The sequence below is a fragment of the Capricornis sumatraensis genome, chromosome 6 (genome assembly GCF_032405125.1).
Source record: "Capricornis sumatraensis isolate serow.1 chromosome 6, serow.2, whole genome shotgun sequence".
NCBI classification, from domain to species: domain Eukaryota; kingdom Metazoa; phylum Chordata; class Mammalia; order Artiodactyla; family Bovidae; genus Capricornis; species Capricornis sumatraensis.
In genome coordinates, this window is record NC_091074.1 from 68,775,800 (window position 1) to 68,796,887 (window position 21,088).

The 21,088-nt window shown below is 38.9% G+C and overlaps 1 protein-coding gene across 7 annotated transcripts in view; it reads left to right on the plus strand.

Annotated features, from left to right (window-relative positions):
• MELK (maternal embryonic leucine zipper kinase) overlaps window positions 1-21,088 on the plus strand; it is a 66,187-nt gene that overhangs the window by 25,388 nt on the left and 19,711 nt on the right. For 6 of the 7 annotated variants that reach the window (XM_068974055.1, XM_068974058.1, XM_068974059.1 and 3 more), the window contains 4 exons: window positions 2,469-2,537; window positions 4,066-4,164; window positions 9,725-9,811; window positions 16,765-16,899. In XM_068974055.1, the coding sequence (XP_068830156.1) occupies window positions 2,469-2,537; window positions 4,066-4,164; window positions 9,725-9,811; window positions 16,765-16,899 (390 nt within the window). The remainder of the gene's footprint in view (window positions 1-2,468; window positions 2,538-4,065; window positions 4,165-9,724; window positions 9,812-16,764; window positions 16,900-21,088) is intronic. The other variant, XM_068974057.1, reaches the window with a different exon arrangement.

The window sequence follows — 21,088 nt, forward strand, 5'->3', positions numbered from 1 at the left end:
CTTTTTATACATATTTCCACAGTACTCTTCAGAAACGTTTATACTCTCGTATATGTAAGTGCTCTTGCCCCTGAACTCTAATACTGGATAATTTTTCTTGAAGTTTACCAATTTAGATCATATTTTTGTTTAAATTAATTACTTTTTTATTACTAGTTTAGTTGAACATGTTATCATGTTTATTGACCATTTAAAAGCTCTTGTTTTGGAAATTATGAATACTCTGTCCATTTTCTTTTGGAGTATATGCTTTTATCCTATTTCTTCATTTATTCAACAAATATTAATTGAGCACCTTTTATGTTAGGGCCAGACGATGTTCTAGGTGAACAGTACAGACAAAAATCCCTGGGATTTTTTTAAAGTTAATATTCTAATGTAAATAGAATACATTAGAATATTTTCTAATGTATAAACAAATATGTAGTATGACATTTATAAACAAATATGTGCTTATAAACAAACATGTAGTATGACATATTTAAACAGTAAATATGCTGGGTGTGTGTCTGTGCACAAAATAAATATATAGTATGACATATAAACAAATAAATAGAAAATAAATAAGTATGTAGAAAACAAATATGTAGTATGACAAGTGGAGATAAAGACTGTACAGAAGGTGCCTTGAAAGGGTGGTAGAGATGATGGTGCATGAGGATGCTATTTATAATGGTGGTTTGGGGAGACCTCATTGATACCACTGGTATTTAAGGGGAGACCTGAAGAAGGTAAAGGTACAAGCTCTGCTGATATTGAGGAAAGCATGATCGTGGCAGGAGCAAAGTGTGCAAAGGACCTAAGGCAGGCCTGTGTTTGACTTGTGGCGTGATCATAGTTTGGTGAGTGAGGGAGAGAGTGAGGAGGTGAGTTTGAGAGGTAGCAAGGAGTTGGACCTGGAGCCAGAGTAAGAAATTTGGATTTCATTTTGAGTGAGATAGGGAGCCTTTAAAGAGTTTTGGATAGTGAAGTAACATGACCTGACCAAATGTTTTGAAAGAACATTGGTGCTGATGAGTAGAGACTAGACTGTGGGGAGCAGTGAAGGGCTCTGGAATACTAGCTGGGAGCCTTTTGCAGTATATCAGATGAAAGAGCCTGCAGGTAGTGACAGGGGTTTCTGGATATATAACATAGAACCAGTCGATTTGCTGATGGTTTGGATGTGAAGTGTGAAGGAAGGAGGAGCTAAAGATGGTCCAAGGTTGTTTCTTCTTGTTTTTGTGAAATATTTGTTTATTTGTTTGGCTGTACTGGGTCTTCGCTGCCACCCTCAGGATCTTTGATCTTCACTGTGGCATTGAAGTTCTTTAGTTGCAGCCAGCAGGATCTTTAGTAGTGGCATGCAAACTCTTAATTGCAGCATGTGGGATCTAGATCCCTGATGGGGACTGAACCCAGGCCTCTTGCACTGGGAGTGTGAAGTCTTAGCCACTGGACCTCCAAGGAAGCCCATGACCCAAGGTTTCTGAGCTGAGGAGTTGGCAAGGCAGTTGCCGTTTGCTGTGAAGGGGAAATGTTGGAAGAAGAGGATTGGTGGTGATCTGTGAGAGCTCTTTACTTGATAAAGCGGGTTACTTTTTTGTCATTTAGGTGGAAAGGCTCTTCCCCTACTCAGTTGTTAATTAACTTTGTTAGTTGTGTTTTGCCACACAGAAATGTCAGCTTCTAATTGTGTCCTCTGCTAATCTTTATGGTTTTTGGTATTGCTGTCATGTCTAGACAGGTTCTAAAAGCTAATCACCATGCTTTCAGTATTCTCATGGTTTTGTATTTGCATTTAACTCTTTAATCTGGGTAGAATTAATTTTGATGTAGATTGTGAATTACAGTTCAATCTTAATTTTCTCATACAATTAACCTGTTATCCTAGCATCATTAAACAATTTGTTCTCTGCTAAGAGAAATGATTCTGTCATTTCCTTTGAATTGGGAAAGAGGGGTGTGTGACAGGTTGTGTGAAGAGGTACTATTCCATCATGTGTTAATGTTTAGCGAGCCCCTAGTCTTGTTTTGGTTGTTGACTTAGTGACTGTAATGTCTAACAGGTTATGAACATATGTCTCCTGAGTCTCTTCCATTCCCTAAATGGATGGCTTTATTCAGTGGCAGTTTTTCGGTGATAGTGAGTTCTGCCTCGTAGATGATATGTGACCTGTTTGTAACCACGGCCTGTGTCCAATTACCAAATATGCTGTTCTGTGACCTAATTTTGTCAACTGACAATTCTTCTGGGATTATAAACTAAAATTTGCTTTAGCAATATGAACATTGATTACACTGTATACTTCTGTCCACTAATAATACTGTAGATTCCAAAGGCCTGTAAGATACATGTTTGCCATGTCTTAAAGTTGGGTGACGTCTTCAAGCTTGGAAGTAAATCTCTAGCATGTTGTTAACTGTAGAAATTTTTGTTAAGGGTGATTGAACCTAAATCTCTTTAATGCTTTTCTTGTTTTTTGTAGAGAGGGAAATATGACGTTCCAAAGTGGCTCTCTCCTAGTAGCGTTCTACTTCTTCAGCAAATGCTACAGGTAATCTTTGTTATTTAGTTTTAAATAATAGAAATCTATTGCAGTTATTTGATTTTAAGATGTCTGTGGTGTTACTACATTTATACATCACCTTTAAAAAATTCTATTCATTATATCTATTCTGCTCATATTCTCTACTGGTGCTTTCTTTGCAAATGCAGTTTTTTTTTTGGCCATACCACATGGCATGTGAGATCTTCCCTGATCAGGGATCGAACCCCCATCCCCTGTAGTAGAAGTGTGGAGTTTTAACCACTGGACCTCCAGGGAAGACCTGCATTTTTTTTTTTAAAGACAGCTAATATATGTCTTTGGTGATTTGGTTTTTCTTCCCTTTTCTTGAGAATTGTCAGTTTAATCAGCTCTTGTTCCACTGTTTTCTGTGTTCTTGCTCCCACTCTTTGTATGTTAGGTATATAGTGGATATGGAATAAATGCTTGAATGAGCTGATGTACAACTGAGTGGTCCCTTGATCTAGTGCTGTGGTTCTCAAACTTTAGCATGTCCCAGAATTGCCAGATGGGCTTATTAAAACCCAGATTGCTGGGCTTCAAATGGAGAGTGTCTGATTCTATAGATCTGGAGCAGCACTAAGAGTTTGCATTTCTAACAAGCTCCCAGATGACCCTGATGCTGCTGGTCTTGGGGGGCCACATTTAAGAATCACTGATTTGTTGTAATGACCTCTGAAGGTGAAAGCTAGGAGTGCTGAAGGCTAGTTATCCTCCCTACCGATCAATAGGCATGCTACCTAACCTGGTTCTGACCTGAAGATGGGGATTCTGAGCTTGGCCTCACTGCTTCATAGAGTTATGTGGATAAAATGAGATTAATAGGAAGCACTTTGAAAATATGAGTACCTTATTAGTGCAGTATGTTTTTCATGATTATGTATTTCAGTTTTCCATCTATTAAGCCATCTCTACTTTTCATTCAAAATTTACTTCAAGCTCACCCACCTTGATTAAGTAGGCCAGACCACCAAATCTCCATAATGAGATTGAAAACACCTCATCCTTTCTTCTAAACTCCCCAAAACTTAATCTGTGTTGATTAATTTTCCTTTCCTCACATTTGAAAATTACAAATGGAAAAGAAAGGTATGCTTTTCAACTTGTTCTATGTGATTGTAAACTCACCGGAGGTAGAGATTGCATATTCAGTGTGAATGCCCTGCATTGTGGCTGCTTGAATATTAAATTGGTGGATATTTCCTGTGAATAGGTTTTCCAGCAAAAGACTATTACATCATACAATAGATTGACTGAACTTCATGAATAATGTCCATACCAATGAAGTTCATGTTTGTTAAGCATTTATCTTCTAAGCCGTGTAGGTTGCTATAGTTCTCTTGCTTCTATTCCCTTTTTAAAAGAATTTATTCCAAGGCCATTTTAAGGTCTTTGACAGTATTTTTGTGATGATAAAAGTTTACATCTGTTCTGATGAATTTTGAGTTCTCAGGAGAAAAATGTGTTCTATGTTATTTGAAATGTTAATCTCCAGCTACCTCTCAATGGCCACTAGGTGGACCCAAAGAAACGGATTTCTATGAAAAATCTCTTGAACCACCCCTGGATCATGCACGATTACAACTGTCCTGTTGAGTGGCAAAGCAAGGCTCCTGTGAGTAGAATTACAAAACAAACAAAAAACTTTGTGTGGATTCAGGATGTACAGTGATGTGTTCTAAGTATAAAAGAAAATATATTTTGTAGACTTATTCGTCAGATTGCTGTTTGGGAGACTGTAACTGAATTATACATTCACCTGTTAATCTCTCAGACAGTGATGCCTAACCAGGCCGGCACATGAGAATCACAAGGACCTTAAAAAGTGCCTGTGCCTCCTCCCACAACAATTAATGGATATTTTAAAAAGCTCCCAGGTGTCTCTCACATATTCAGGATTGTGAACAGTGCTCTGAGAATCTTGGGCAGGTTGCTTAACTTTTCCAAACCTGTATGTTCGTCTGTAAAAAGTAGGTTAAACTTGTTCTTTGTCTACTTCCCAGAGTAGTTATGAGGTTGTGGTGGTTCTCATACTTTTAAGTCTGAGGCCCCCTTTACGCTCTTAATATTAATGTATTAAAATATTTATTAACTGATTCACTTAAAAGTAACAGTACTATACCTGTTACAGTTTATCACAAATAAATACTTTAAATAAATATTTTTATTTAAAAAATAAATGTGGTGGGAAGAATAGCATTGTTGTACATCGTTGCAAGTTTCTTTAAAGTTTAGCTTAAAGGAAGGCACTTGGATCTCACCTGCTTCTGCATTGTCTGTTTTGTTATGTTGTTTTGATTGGAGATCCTCCGGGGTCTGCAGACCACACGACTCCCTGAGAACTGCTTTAATATATATATAGGAAAGAACTTTAACACAGAGTGCTATGCAAGTTTAAGCAATTAGAGTAACAAATTTTCCTACGTTACTGTTACAAAAATATTTTTTAACAAATGAAGTTTGAACTTGATAAAAATGTGTAATTAAAAAAATTATAGTTAATTTAAAATATTGTGTTAGTTTTAGATGTACAGCAAAGTGATTCAGTTATGAATATATATATATTTCAAATTATTTTCCATTATAGGTTATTATAAGATATTGACTGTTAGTTCCCTGTGTTACACAGTAAATCTTTACAGTTTGTTTTATGTAAGGGGTAGCCACATTTTGTATATTAATGAACTATTGCTACATTAAACAAAAACAAATTTAGTGATTTAAAACAATAATAGTTTACAGTTTCTGTGGATCAGTAATTTGAGGCTCAGCTGGGCTGTTCTTGTGTGGGTCTTACCTGAGGTCACTCGTGTGGCTGCAGTCAACTGGTGACTCTAACATGGCTGGATTGTGTAAGATTCACTCAAAAGACCAGCTGTTGGGACTCCCCTGGTGCTTCAGTGGTTAAGACTCCATGCTTCTATTGCAGGAAGCATGGTTTTGATCCCTGGTCAAGGAACTAAGATCCCGCATGTGACATAGCATGGCCAAAAACCCCCCCAGCTGTTTATGCTGGTTATTTGTTGGGTCACACTGTGTCCAGCAGGCTACTCTGGGCTTCTTGATATGGTGGCTGGATTCCAAAAGAAGCAAGAAAGTGGGCAAGCCCTAACACTCAGGCGTTTTTCAAGCCCCTGCTTTCATTGTACTTACTAATGTCTGGCCAAAGCAAGCCACAAGGCAAAACCCAGAGCCAGTATGGCAGGCGTAGGCGTCAGAGTTGGTACAATTCTTATCCCCTTTTCATAGACAAGGAAATCAATAAGTTAAACATAACTATTTAAGAAATAAATATAGTGAGAAGAGTGGCACTGCTCTATGTCTTTGAAAATTTCTTTAAAGTCTAGCTTAATAGAAGACACTTGGGTATTCATCTGCTTCTACACTCTGTTTTAATACATTGCTTTGGTTAAAGCATCTGAAGAAAATGTAGCCTCACACAGGTGTGTAGTTAGAAAAACATTTTAATGCTTTAAAGGAGAAGTGTTTTAATAGCTTTATCAGATAATTGGGGATATTTTTTGATAATCTAAAATGTCTACAGTGAAGTGGAGTTTGTGCATGGTCAACAGAATAGTTTGGAAACACACCACATTGTAGACCTGATACAGCTGTAGGGTATTTGCTTTCTGGAAGAATCACACCAATAAATATAAATACTTGGAAAAATAGGCTATTTGTTTTTCACCCCTTCTCACTAGTCTGTCCCCTATTAGGACCACACAGCCTGATCTGAAATCCCTCCTGACTCTCCTGTGATTGTCAGTCTCTGAAATTTCTCTTCTCCCTTTTTCCTTTCACCCTTTAAGACATCTTCAGTATCTACTGAGCAAACACAATTAGAGCAGCAGCTTAATGCTAATAACTGAGAGCCTACAGACAGCAGAACGTGTGCTCTCCTAGCAGTGTGGCAGCAGGGCCGGGGAGCTATGCTGTGCCCCTTGTGGGATGGTGACCATGTGTGGTGCCAATGCCTGTGTTCAGCCATTGGGGGTCATCATTTCTCCATGTGTGGGAGGGCTCTGCATGTCTTCTCGGCCGTGATCCTTAACAGGGGAGGATATGCTACTGTTTGCAATAGAATAGATGCCAAAATGAGGAAAATCTCTTGATTTCAACAGCACGAAGATTACTTTAAATTGGGGCGTTGTATAAAGTAGGATACATAATTTTGAGGTTTTCAGTGTTCTGAAAATGTATATGATTTCCCTTACATATTAGTATAATAATTGCTCATATATATTGAATGCTTACTATAATAGAAAAGTGTGCTGTTATAGTACTGTAGTATAATAATAGAGCCCTTAGGATACTACCCTTATGGGCTTTATGTTTTTAACTCTTTTAATTCATTTAACCCTCATACAAACCCTCTGAAGTGGGTACTGTTATTGTCCCCATTTGCAGATGAAGCAGTTGAACACAGAATCATAATATAACTTGCCCAAGGTCAAATAACTAGTAAGTGTAGAACCAGGATCTTAACCCAAACAGAAGGGCTCCAGAACATAATGGATCTGACAGGTCAACAGTTGAAACTCAGGTCCTGTATTCTGTGTAGCAGTAGCCTTTGTGAGGAGCGTTACTTGTCTGGTCTCTGTTGGAATAGCTATTGGAACAGAGTCTCAGAGAGGTGGCATTGTGGTGTGGTAGGAAGAACCCTAGGCTAGGGTGAAAAATGCCCATCTTGGGCAAATGGCATAAATTTTTCTGAGTCTTCATTTTCTCACCTCTAATGTGGGTATTCTAATGTCAGTCTCTTCTGTATGTTTGGATTCTGTTTTGTCATTTATAGAGTGCTTTGAATGTAATGTCATTCATCCGTTTTGTCTGCCTTACTGAGCTATTGCAGGGATCAAATGAGTTACATATAGAAGAGCTATAAGGGATTATTGCTTTTTGAAGTATTCACTTGTCTGCCTCAATATTGTCTTTCATCAAGGGTGAACTATAAAAAATAATTCAGATTTACTTGGATATTTAAGGTAGAGATGTTGTTCTGTAACTGTATGCATGTTCTATCATTTTCACACATAGCTGTAGTACTCAAGTATTATATCAAATAGAAGTTATATTCAGTTCCATTTTCTGCCCTACTGAACAGGAAATGTAGTAGGCACGGATAATCCAAAATAATTGGCTAGCTTTTGGTACACATTTTTGTACTTAATTTAACTGGAGCGTGTGTGGCTGAGAATTCAGAGTACTTAAAGTATTGAACCTTTTTGAAAAACCCAACTTGAGAAACCGTATTTTTCAGACTTTGGTGTCTTGGCCCACTCTTTTCATTCTTTCTAGTTCAAGAGCCCAGCAAAGAAGATCGCATCTCCTTCCTACTCTCCTTGCTTTCCTCCATGTACCCTGTGGTAAAAGTACAGAGCAAGAGGCTACGGGGGAGAGGTTTTTGTTTTTATGAGAGTAACTTAAGATCATGGTGGGAACCCCAGAAATCCTGTCTTTCATGCTTGAGCAGTGATATCAACAAGAAGATACCCAGCTGAGTTGTAAAGTGTCTGGGCTTCTGAGTTCTTCCTGAAGTGGGAATCTACAGTTAGGGGAACTGCTAAGGTCAAACCATCACAAGGAAAACTTACTTGTGGCATTGTTGACTTTCCTAGAACCATCAGTATAAACCTTTGTGGTTGACTTTCCTAGAACCATCAGTATAAACCTTTGTGGTCTCCGCGTTCTCCATAGCCCGTGAGGTACCAGCCAGTCATACAGGTCATTGTTTGTACCATCCCTGTAGTTTCATGGTGGCAACATGGTTTTCCCTTGAGTCTATTGTGACAACTGTGGTATCATAGAACAAGGGAAGGTCATGATAGTGCTCTGCCTTCTGCCGGGCAAACCTCTCTTGGATCTTGAGCATCAGTGACAGCCTGAACTATGTGATCGAAAGAAAGGACCAGAATGGGTGGGAGGAGTTAATCATTGAAACAGTTGTTAAAGGGACTAGAAAAGAGAATGCTTGGAGAAGAAAGGTTGTTGATAATAGGAATATTCAAATTTATGAAAGGCTCTTATACCAAAGAGGAAATAGAATTAAGACTGTTAGTAAAAATAGTGAACCATTTTTTGAGGGCCTCTCTGTTTAGGTATTCCACATAGCTTGCATATGTTACATGGCAGGTGCCATCTCATCATCATTTTACAGATGATGAAACTGAGACTAAGGGTGGTGTAATAACATGCTCAAGATCACATAGTTCTTTTGTGATATAATGATTAAAACCAAGGTCATCTACTTCTAAAGTCTGTCAGCTGTTGGATTGTAGCGATTCACAGTGGATAGGAATCAGGGGACAAATCTTAGGAGGAAGAAGCTAACCATCCCAGCTGTTCTGGAGATGAAGACTAAGTAGAAAGTGAAACCTCACTTACTGGGTCTATTGTGAAGTGAATTCTTACATTGGAAATATGACTTCATAATTACATTCCTTATAATTCTCTTCCTATGTGATTTTCTGAACTCCTGTTGCAGGGACAGGCCGGACTCTACCTGCCTTTTCATTCTCAGTGATCCTTGTTTGGTTCTTAGAACCTATTTTTGGTCCCATCTCTGGTGAGGTCTCATCCTGCAGGGGTCAGACTACTTGGATCACTTCTGTCCTTAATCAAAATAATGTTTGTGTGGAAGCAGTATCACTTCTTCCTTCTAACAATTGTGCTTGGCCAGTGCCTTCATCATAATGATGATTGTGCAGCGTCTGTGGCACCGTCAGAAGGGCTCCTTGGATTGTGCTAAACCCAAACATAACCTGGGAGACTGTATGCTACAAGTCTGACCCACTCTTTACCCAGTCTCTTGTGCAGCCCCTAGTTTTCGATGTCTAGATGACTGCTCTTGTATGCAAATGTTGGTCCCTGTCTTGTAGTAGAGGAGGAGCATAGAGTCCCTGGGCTGCCCAGCAGAATTGTAGCAGTCGATCAGATGATGATGGGGACGTGAAAAGATAGGAAAGAGAGCTCATCACCTTCTTGAACTGCTTATTGTTATTTGCTTATATCTCTAAAAATTGTGGAGGATGTTTATTCTTACCTAAGAGTTTGACAAACTCATGTTGTTTTTACATGTTGGTGTTTGATTTTAGAAGGTAATTATGATAATTTAAAGGTTTTAAAACCATAAATATTTTATTAATGTTAATAAAATCGATAAAATTTTTTTCTAGCTTATTCACCTTGATGAAGATTGCGTAACAGAACTTTCTGTACATCACAGAAACAACAGGCAAACGATGGAGGATTTAATTTCACTGGTAAGAAATACAGCATGAATTTGAAAGTATTATCTTTTGTTTCATCTTTTTTTTTGTTTCATCAGTACATTAAAAATAGTATAGCATTTTTCAGGCCTAAGATTTTATCCTGGGTGAAAACACTGTATTGCACTTAGTTTATGTTTGTGTATATTTTCAACTCTTTTCTGATGTCTGCTAGATATCCTTTTTAGAAATGAGGTTGAACAAAGAGAATTACAGTGGAAAAAATATTAAGAAACAGATCAAATGAATCCAGAGAATTTTCAGAGTTCCAATTCTGACAACTTTAAATTCTTTAACACAGAAGTGTGATTCTGCTGTAGCAATGAGGTAAACACAAAGCAGTTTTCATTTTACTTGAGAGCATCCCACTAGCATCACATCACCCCCAACCTTATGAACCAGATACATGTGATTTCTGGTGTTGGATTATTTTTAGCTGTTTCAGATGCTTAATCACTAGATCCTATATGTAGTTTCTCCTGGAAACAGAGGCTCTCTCTGAGTACAGTCTGACGTGACGGGCAGGGATCGCACCCAGCTTACCTCCTGGTTCAGTACCATGTCTTTCATCACCTATGAATTGTGTTTGCTTTTTCCTCTTTTCTAACTTGAAAGGTAAAGGCCTTAAGCAGATTTTTTTTTAAAGAACTAACCAAAGCTTTGCTAAGCCACAAATTTTTTCAGCGAGGAGATACGAAAGAATTCTTTTGAATGACGCAGTAAGTCTTTTGAAAGACAATTTCAGACAAATGGAACATATCTGGAAAACAGAGTGATACTTTACTTTTTCAATGGAATGAAAGGAAATGGCAAGAATTGGGAACTGCTGCTAGATAAGTCAGGTCCTTCTTTTTTATTTTTTAAGTATTTATTTATTTGGCTACACCAGGTCTTAGTTGCAGCATGCGAACTCTTAGTTGTAGCATGTGGGATCCAGTTCCCTGACCAGGGATTGAACCCCGGCCCCCTGCATTAGGAGCAGGAGTCCTAGCCGCTGGACCACCAGGGAAGTCCCAGGTCCTTCGTCTGTTAGAGTGAAAGTTTGAAGTTTTCACATAGACGAGTTTCATATAAACATGGCTTTTTCTTTGGGATGATCTTGAAAGCTATATTTTGGATTCAAGAAATTGCTTTTTCAGCTGTTATTATAGAAATGTTCAAATATCTATAGAGGGACTAGTATAATAACAATGATTTTCCGTGCATCATCTTCTAGCTTTAATTAACAGGTGTTAACATTTTGCCAGTTTTATCTATATCCCAGCACTGTCCTCTGTCTGCCCTTTTTAGCTAAGACATTTCAAAGCAAATCCCGTGTATCATGTTGTTTTATGCAGAAAAACTTTGGCAGGAGATTTACAAACTTTAAAACCTGAATCTGAAAAGTAACATACTCAAAACTTCAAGAATCTTTGGGTGAAAAGTCTTTAAAATAGTGTCCTTTATGTGGTCTCTACATATGGTTTTCAAACTTGAAACTGAAATGGAAATAGGAATTATAAAACAATATAACGAAGCATGATAGAGGTGGTTTTCTGGTATTACATCTCTCTAAATACCTCAGTTGTCTTGAAAGCTGGGTATGACGAACGTCAAGAATGTGTGAGGAGAGTAATAGTTTTCTTCTTGTGTACTTTCCCTTCATTCTTAAATGCCTGTTTGTACTTATTTTCCAGTCCTAGGGATGAGTAGACAACCTCTTCAAAACCTTGGCTGAACATTGGAATCACCTAGGAACTTTAATCTTGATGCCTAAATCCCAACCCCAGAGATTATTATTTCATTGATTTGGGGTGTGGCCTAAGCATCAGAATTTTTAAAAGCTTCCCAGATGATTGCAGTAGGTAGACGGGGGTTGGGAGGTACTACTCTAGATTCTTGCTCTTCAAAGTGTGATCTATGACCAGCAGCATCAGCATCACTTTGTGCACCTCAGACCTGCTGAATCAGAATCTGCATCTTAGTAGAACCCATGTGATTCATCGTGAAGCACTGGTCTGAGTCAGTGGCTCTCAACTGGGAGTGATTTTGCCCCTCCAGGGACATTTTTGGTTGTCACAGCTAGGGTGTGTGTATATGCCAATATCACCTGGTAGGTAGAGGCCAGGGATGCTGCTATATATCCTATAGTACACAAAGTAGGCCCTGGCCACAAATTACCCAGGTCAGTTATCAATAGTGTTGAAGTTGTGGAATCCTGGTCTGGGAAGTCTCATAGAATTCACATTGGTTCTAGGTACTTTCCAGTTTAAAGAGCCTTGGGAAAACCAGGTTTGAGATCAGCCATGGTTTGTTAATTTTTTTTTTTTTCCTGGTGTCTTGGGCACTCTGCTGTTACTTTTCAGGCTGGCTAGACAGGACAGAGATCAGTTTAATGTGATCCATGCTGGGTATGGAGCTACTGATCTTTGTGTAAAGAGAGAGAAACAATATTATTCACATTCAACTTTTGGAACTACCACTTACATACCTGAGCATTCTTAAACTGTTTTTTGTATTGGAAGTGAGAATCTCTCGTGTGTCATGATTTTGAGCCATCTTGTTTTAACCCTCTTGAGATTTCCTCCAGTGGTGCTAGAGCTTCCACTTCATTGCTTTCCTCACTTTCCCCCTCGTCTTCCAGCTGTGAGTGGCTCTGGATTGTGGAGCAGCCAGTTGTCTGGTTGGGGAACTTCACTGAAGGTCCCATGTGCACAGAAGGACCTCCAGACCAAGACAGATCCTTTCCCCTCACCCCTGTGGTGTAAAGCCTCATGTATTCTGGTGACGGAGGTTTCAAGATTGAGGGCCCTACTGTGGGAATATAAATGTCGTTCCTTTCTCAAGACCTTGTTTTCTGGACACTGTTCTGTCTTACCCTTTCCTTACATGCTCTTTCTCATGCTCTTAAGACAGATGTCTTGGCTGACACGTCAGCCTCAGCAGGTGGTGTTCTGCACATAGAACAAACTTCCTTATCTTCAAAGCCTTACGACATGACTTCCTCGTCCAAGAAGGAGACTCAATAAATATGCACTCAGGATTTTCTCGGGCAGTTGCTCTTTCGTGAGCTCTCCCTGCACTGTCTCTCATAATCCTGTGTGGTTGTGAGAATTAATTCAGGACGACACCGCTATACCCCAGGAGCAAGGTCAGGGAAAGGAGACTGGGCTGCTCCTCAGTTTATCAAACCCTCTGATCCAGTAGCTGCCTGTCTTCAGCCCAGGCAGTCCTTTAACATTTGGTTTGCTTGAACAATAAGTGGGGATTTTAAAATGTTTTTCATTTCCTGGAAGTAGAACCTTCTTTATAACAGGTAAACCTTTTGCTTTACTCTCAGACATTTGACTTTCTAAAGAGGGAGCTGCTTAAAAGATAAGAGAGACATTGGTTGTGTTAGACTTGCGGATTGACATCACCTGGAAAGCGTAACTAATGCATTGATTTATCTGTTATTAAGCACAGAACTCCCCTGTGCATATTATCATAATAAATGGTATGCAATAGCTGTGGCAAAAAAGTTATTAAAAGGATGCTTTTTTTGCCTAGGGAAATAGTTTCCAGGATGATTATTAAGCTCTGAGGTATGTTTAGAAAACTCCACCTAAAACTCACCATTTTCCCATTGTTGTTTACAATGCCTGCGTTATGCCATCGTTGACAAGCAAGTGGCAACTTATTTCTGAAACATTGTTTCTAATCAGTTTATGGCATTGTTTCTAATCAGTTTATGGCATCAGTTTCAAAAAGGCATTTATCACACATGAGACCATAGATGTGGAAGGTGCAAAAAAAACCTTTAACATGGGAATTATCTGGCGATCCAGTGATTATGACTTGGTGCTTCATTCCTGGGGTGTAGAATTCAGTACCTGGTCAGGGAACTAAGATCCTACAAGCTATGCCACACGACCAAATAAATAAATGAATAAACAGTTAAATAAATAAAACCTTTAACATAACCTTTGGAGAGGAGAGAGTTAGTTTTCACCCAGTTTCCAAGTACCTTCTCCATGAAACCTTTCCCATCCTTCTTCTCCCCAGCCTATCTGAATGAAAGGCATTGTTCCATGATAATTTATCACAGTGTTATACTTCTTCCACTAGATTGATACGTCCATTATGTGAATTTCAAAGTATATACTACAGTTGTGGCTATCTCAAATGTTAGCAGATAAAACTTATTAATAAAATCAGAGGTGATAGTAGACCTCTTTGGGTCATGTGAGAGATGACATGTGAGACATGACCCCTTTTTGAGAGATACATAGCATAAAATACTATTTAGTTTTAAATTTTAACACTTTCACAGGGCAGAGAGTCTCATAGTCTTGAGTACATTATTTAGAAACTTTTAGTTTTTCATGAGGATTGAACACACATGTTTATATTCAACACCTCCTAAAACCTCACTAAAATAGTAATAAAGGAATAAAAAGGCAAACATTTCACAATGAAAGAGGAGATAAAAGAAATGTCGATAAAATTTTAGAAGTTATAAAATAGCTAAGTGGCAGCTGACCTAGCATTTTGGAGAAAACTGAAAGCAAAGTGCATGGAGTGGGAAAAGGCAGTAAGCAAATTGTTAGGGCCCTGGATCTCCAGAAGGGCTCAGGAGCCAGAGGTCCTAGGAACCTCTGGAGTCAGGGAAGTGAGCAGGTTGGCAACCAGGAGGATTGGTTGGAAGTCCCTATTAGGAGCAATTAGACTCTAGGTCCCTTTCTTTACCTTGTGCTCCGTGATAACGTTTCCCCCACTCCAGCAGAAGACTGGAGAGACACTGAACAAGATGTGCTCTTGTACCAGATGCAGCTCAGGTGGGGGTGATGAGCCATTCTGAAATGGACGCACTGACACACACAGTCCCCTTACTGAACAGTGAACCACCATCTCTAACTCCCTTCCCTAGTCAACTCTGAGAATGCTGGGGTCAGGATTTTATCCTAAATGCAGTGGCGTTGGGGAAAATACTGGGAGACTCATCTCTAGGCAAAAGCTAAGAGAAAAGACCTATTATACCAATGGTTGGGAGTTCAACTTCCTGCCTGTTAACCTTAAAGCAGGGCTTCCCAACCCCTGGGCCACAGACTGGTATGGTCCATAGCCTGTTAGCAACCAGCCCACACAGCAGGAGGTGAGCAGCAGGCTGCAGCTTCATCTGTATTTACAGCTGCTCCCCATCGCTTGCATTACTGCCCGAGCTCCTCCTGTCAGATCAGCAGCAGCATTAGATTCTCATGGGAGTGTGAACTCTACTGTGAACTGCATATGTGAGGAATCTAGGTTGCGTACCTATTAGAATCTAATACCTGATAATCTGATTCTGCATTATGGTGAGTTGTATAATTATTTCATTATGTATCACAATGTAATAATAATAGAAATAAAGCACACAATAAATGTAATCTGCTTGAATCATCCAGAAACCATCCTCCCCTCACCCCCATCTGGGGAAAAATTGCCTTCCACAAAACCAGTCCCTGGTGTGAAAAAGGCTGGGGAGAAAGAGAGAAACCCCCAAGGTAATGAACTGCGCCAAACTACACATACTCTTTTAGCTGTGTAGTATGCTCTTTGCTTCTAAATAGAGACCATCAGCCAGAGACCACCAGACCTTTGAGGATAGCCTCTAACATGGAAGTCAAAGATCAAAACAATGGGGTCAGGGAGAGAGTGAAGAAAAGTATAGATACTCAGAAAAAATCAGATAATGCAGGGAGTGGGAGAAAATGGCTAAGAAACAATAATTACTATTCTTTGAGATAAGAGAAGCTATTTCTTTTTCGAAATAGGAATAAGATGACTTAACAAGAACATTTTAAGAGATAGCTCTTGAAGATTTAAAATATGACCAGAGAAATGAAAAGCTCAGTAGACATATTTCAAAATGAAGTTAATGTGAAATCTTTCAAAGGTAGAACCTAAAGACAAATATATGCACAAAGAGAAGAGAAGGTAAGAAAGGTCCAACATACACATAATAGAAGCTGCAGGAAAATGAAAAAACAGAGGAGGGGACGGAACCATCAAAGAAACAGTATGAGAAAAAATATTCCAGAAGTGAAAGTATAAGTAACTAGGGCTTGGCAAAATGGATGAAAATAAATCTGCACAAAAGCCTATTTTAGTAAACTTCCAGAAAACTAGGGGTGAAAAAAGGAGATCCAGATTTTCTAGAGACAGCAAGCAAAAAGTCATACACAAAGGTTTGGGAATCAGAAAGACTTGATTTTTTGATAACTGTACTAAAAGTGAGAAGACCATGGGACAGTGCCTTCGAAGCTGTGAAAATTATTGTCAACCTAGAATTCCATACTCAGCCAAACCAGAATCAAGTGTGTGAACAGCATACAGTCATTTACCAGACATGTAAAATCTCAAAAAATTTACCTCCCGTTCATCCAATAATTAAAAAGTTTAATAATTGGCATGGCAGGGGTTCCCCAGGACTCTACTCACCTTTTGGCCTCTGTTCTGATTGATGTCAGGGTACCAATTAAATATTTTGGACATTACCTTTACTTAGTTGTAAGGACTATTTACACGATTATAATAACATAAATGTGATTTAACTAAAAACTGTGATAAAATTATAGTAGGAGGATACAGGAAGGATATGTGTTGGGGGAAAAGGAAGGAATTGAAATAGAGCTAATTTCTTTTTTCCATAGTAAGAAAGCTAGAGACACTATCTGACACTAAACCAAAATTTAAAGCTGTATAATCAATTGATTTAGAAATACTTAGAAAATAACTGAAAGTGTTAAAAAAGTGGTACCTTTTAGGGAGTGGAAATTGTGTATGGGGTATGGTGTAGGGGATTGCTGTTTTTCATTATATGCTTTGTAAAGCTTAAAAAAATATTCTAAACTGAATGTCATGACATTGGGGAAAAATATTAATTTAAAATAGAGATGATGTCAGAAGCAAGTTTAGTCTCCTAAACAACTCGATTTTCTTTTCTCCAGTGGCAGTATGATCACCTGACAGCTACTTACCTTCTGCTCCTAGCCAAGAAGGCTCGGGGGAGACCGGTTCGTTTAAGGCTTCTTTCTTCCTGTGGACAGGCCAACTCAACGCCAGTCACAAACATAAAGGTGAATGTTAGAACCTTTTGTGTGAGTGCCATCCGCTCTTGCCATGTGCTTCCTCTGTTCATGAGTGAATACACGCCAGGAAGGTTAACTTTGCTGATGTCAAGGCCACGGAGACAAGGCATTTTATGATTTAAATATTTTTATTAAGGGAAATGAGAAATTCTGAGCTTGAATGCTGAAATTTTGAATGTCTGCCTGGCATTAAAAGAAAAATTTCTCCCTTTCTCCTTTTTTTCCCATGAAAGTAACTCCTGATTGTTGTAGAATAATTTTAAGCCACAGATAAACTAAAGGAGAATGTAATTTGTCTATAAAGCTACTACCATCTATAGATAAAATAGTTTTTATTTTATTTAGTATGCTTGTTTATATCTTATGTTAGGACAAATTATAGGACAAATTATATATGTTTTATGTAAATGAAGTGTTTCAGTGAATATTTTGATACTCATTTATGTTAGGGGTTTAGGATGTTTTGAATACTAGATACAGCTCATGCAACTCAAATTTCTTGTATGACTTGTAACTATTCTTTTCTATTTTGTAGTCTTTGTCTCATTTTCCTTCGTCATGATTGTGTAGAATGGTGGAGAAGCCTTACCTATTTGGAAGCACTGTGTCATTCCTAAGTGCTCACATCAGTCTGTTTTCTATGTGATTCTCTGTATTTCTCATGGCTTAAAATTCTGCCTTCCGAATACTTTGCTGAATGCATGTGGAGCTTTGTAATATAATCTTCCTTCCATTAGTTCAGGTTGCAGTTTAAATGATTTTAGTACTAGAAAGCTATACTTCTTTTATTCTCAGAGAGAGGGAGTGTGCCCTCTTTGTGGAATCCAGTATGTTTGCTCAGCCTCTCAGTTGCGTTTGACTCTTTGTGACCCTGTAGACTGTAGCCTGCCAGGCTCCTCTGTCCTTGGGATTTCCCGGGCAAGAATACTGGAGTGGGTTGCTGTTTCCTCTTCCAGGGGATCTTCTTCTCCCCGGGATTGAACCTGCATGTCTCGTATCTCCTGCATTGGCAGGCAAATTCTTTACCACTGTGCCACCTGGGAAGCCTGGAATCCAGTATAGCCCAAATGATTATGTGAGTGCAGCGATTTTTTTTTTTTTTAATTAGAGGATAATTGCCTTACAATGTTGTGTTGGTTTCTGCCATACAACAATGTGAATGAGCTGTAAGTGTACATATGTCCCCTCCCTCTTGAGTCTCCCTCCTGCGTCCCAGATATTTTTTTCTTTAGATATCAAAGCTGTGTTTTAATAATCTTCAGATGCTACCCCTTTCCTAATCTTTTGTTGAATCCACCCATATCCCCAGCCCTGGCAGTTCCTTTAACAACTCATGTAGATCTCTCTTTTGGCACTTGTCAATCATGTACCGCACGTATAGTGGTTCTTTTGTCCCTGAGAGACCTAACTTGTCTCCCTTCTCTCCCTAGTTGGTCTTTTGACCAAATTAAAAACTGAAAAGTGTTAGTATAAGGGGCTGTTGTGTGAAGAAATCTCTGAAGTGAGATAATCTTACTGCTGGGCTGTTTTTCTTTTAAAAAACATTTTAGTTTTGTATTGGAGTATAGCCTATTTACAATGTTGTGATAGTTTCAGGTGGACAGCAAAGGGTGAGCCGTTTTTCTAGTCTTTTCTCAGAGAGTTATACTGGGTTGGTGAATATCCCATGCCCAGGTAGATCTTTAACCTTCTGACTCCATGAACCGTCCCATCCCTCATCCTGCTCACAGAGCAAACTCTTTAAAGTCTGACACTCAAGTTGGTACCTTTGGGTTCAGGAGGACGCAAAAACATAAACTTTGATTCTGATCAAGGTAATTGCAGAGAGATGTTAGATACCTCCATACTTAGAATAAACCTCAGCTTAATTTTATTTATTTTTTATTTTTTGGCTGTAGTGTGTGGCATGCAGGATCCTAGCTCCCTGACCAGGTATTGAACCCAGGCCCTCAGCAGTGAAAGTGCAGAATCCTAACCACACTGGACTGCCAGGGAACTCCCTAGGTTTTTGAGTTTATGACACCCTAGTTAAAAGGTCTTAGACATTTTCCTGAGCCGTTAGATTTTTTTATATCTGGATTGGCCTGGTCTCAATTGATGTGCTTATATGAGTCATAGAGTATCCAAGGAAAAATGATCTGGGAAGGTATTTAATCTTCCATCTAATGAGCATTTACCCAATAATTTAATTATTTGGGCATTTATATTATTGAGTCAATTTTTATAGCCAATAAAGAGTTTTTAATGACAAGAAATGAAGTAGAAACCAAATTTTGTTTTTTTTTTCTCCCTGATTTTTATGCAATTCACTAAGGCTTGAAGCAAGCTATATAGTCTTTCTGCTATTCTCCTCCTTGATAGAATCACTCTTTTTTCCTCTAGAGTGTTCTTTATAAAAAAAGTAATTCTGCACTATTAATCAATGGATGACACTTTCAGTGAAATGATAATACAATCTGATCTGAGAACCACAAAAAGGCCACATATTTTCAACATCATTAGCATTTTCAGGCCCTGTGCTAGCTCTTAGGAAACAGTCTGTATGAAGGAGAGTGCTTGCTGTCTAACAGATAAGATGAGGCAAGACACGTATAAATAACACAACATCATAGCAGATGGTGGGTGCCAGGTAGGCACTAGAGATGTGTGATAGGGGCTTTATGGAGCATGGGAGTGATCACTATGGGTGATTCAAACTGGATCCACTGTTAAGTTTAGGAAAGTGGAAAAGAAGGAACACAGAATTTAGGGCAAGATAAATGGAATTAGCAAAAACTCAGTCTCCTAAATGTGCTTGATGTATTCTTTTGACAATGATTAGATTTGTTTGGTTAAAATAGAGTTCAATGGGGAAAAGTAAGAGAGGGAGAGAGAATGGGTGATCTGGAAGGGTAGCTGAAAGCTAGACTGTAGAGAACCTTGAAAGGCCAGATCAGAGGGTTAGACTTTATGCTCTAGGTAATGGGAAACTGGATTTTTGAGCAAGCTATGACAATGACAAATCACCAACTTGACTGATTTTCAGAATTCATCCATTTGTATATAGGATTATTCAATCAGGGATGTGTATGTGCTTTTACTCCCTACTGTAGCCCTCATTCATACAATACTGTGCTTCTCCCCACTGAGCCTAGACTTAGTGTTTTTCTCAGCCTAGCACTCCATGTAACTAGTTCTGCTGCTACTGCTGCTAAGTCGCTTCAGTCATGTCCGACTCTGTGCGACTCCTTAGATGGCAGCCCACCAGGCTCCTCCGTCCCTGGGATTCTCCAGGCAAGAATACTGGAGTGGGTTGCCATTTCCTTCTCCAATCCATGAAAGTGAAAAGTGAAAGTGAAATCGCTCAGTCTAGTTGATGGTAACTGACAACCCTGGAGAGCTCTGTCATCCCTGGTTGAGAGGGCAGAAGGACTAGTGGTGGGGATTGTATTGTCTGCCTGAATAGTTTAGATATGAGAAAATTTGTCCTTGAATTAGAAAAGAAGGGATTTTTGGGGTGTAAGAAATTCAAGTACAGTTGCCTGGCCAGGCTAAATAGATGTTGAAGGAAAAAAAAATAAAAAACCCAGCTATACTGCATAGTCTTAGAATTTAGGGTATATCTAGTATATTCCTAGTTTATTTAGCTTCCCAAGTGGCTCAGTGGTAAAGAAGCTGCCTACCGCTGCAGGAGATGCAGGTTTGATCCCCACTTTACTATTCTTGCCTGGGGAATGCCATGGACAGAGGAACCAGGCAGGCTGCAGTCCATGGGGTTGCAAAGAGTCAGACATGCCTGAGCAACTGAGCACAGACAGTTTATTGAGGAGGAAGAATGAAGGAAAATAAGTGACTCTGGTGGTATTATTAGCATAGGATCCCAAATATCTTATCTCCAGGAGATGTTTCATAAGGCTAATTTATTCCTAGTGGAAATTGCTAACTACTCAGTATGTTCTTTCAACCAAGAAACCTCTATTTCAGAGTCCCTTCCATTTTCTACTTTGTCGGAGAGCTTCTTATTTGTGGATTTGCAAAGGAGTCATTTGTCTGGTGTTGCAGTGATTTTCTGATAATGATAAGCTACTTAGCCATATAACATAAGAACATTCCAAGGCATCTTGTTTGAGAGTCAGAGATTCTCCTATCTAATAGTTGGAATTAAAGACTTTTGACTTCTTGTTTTCAGTTTTGGACGTGAGCT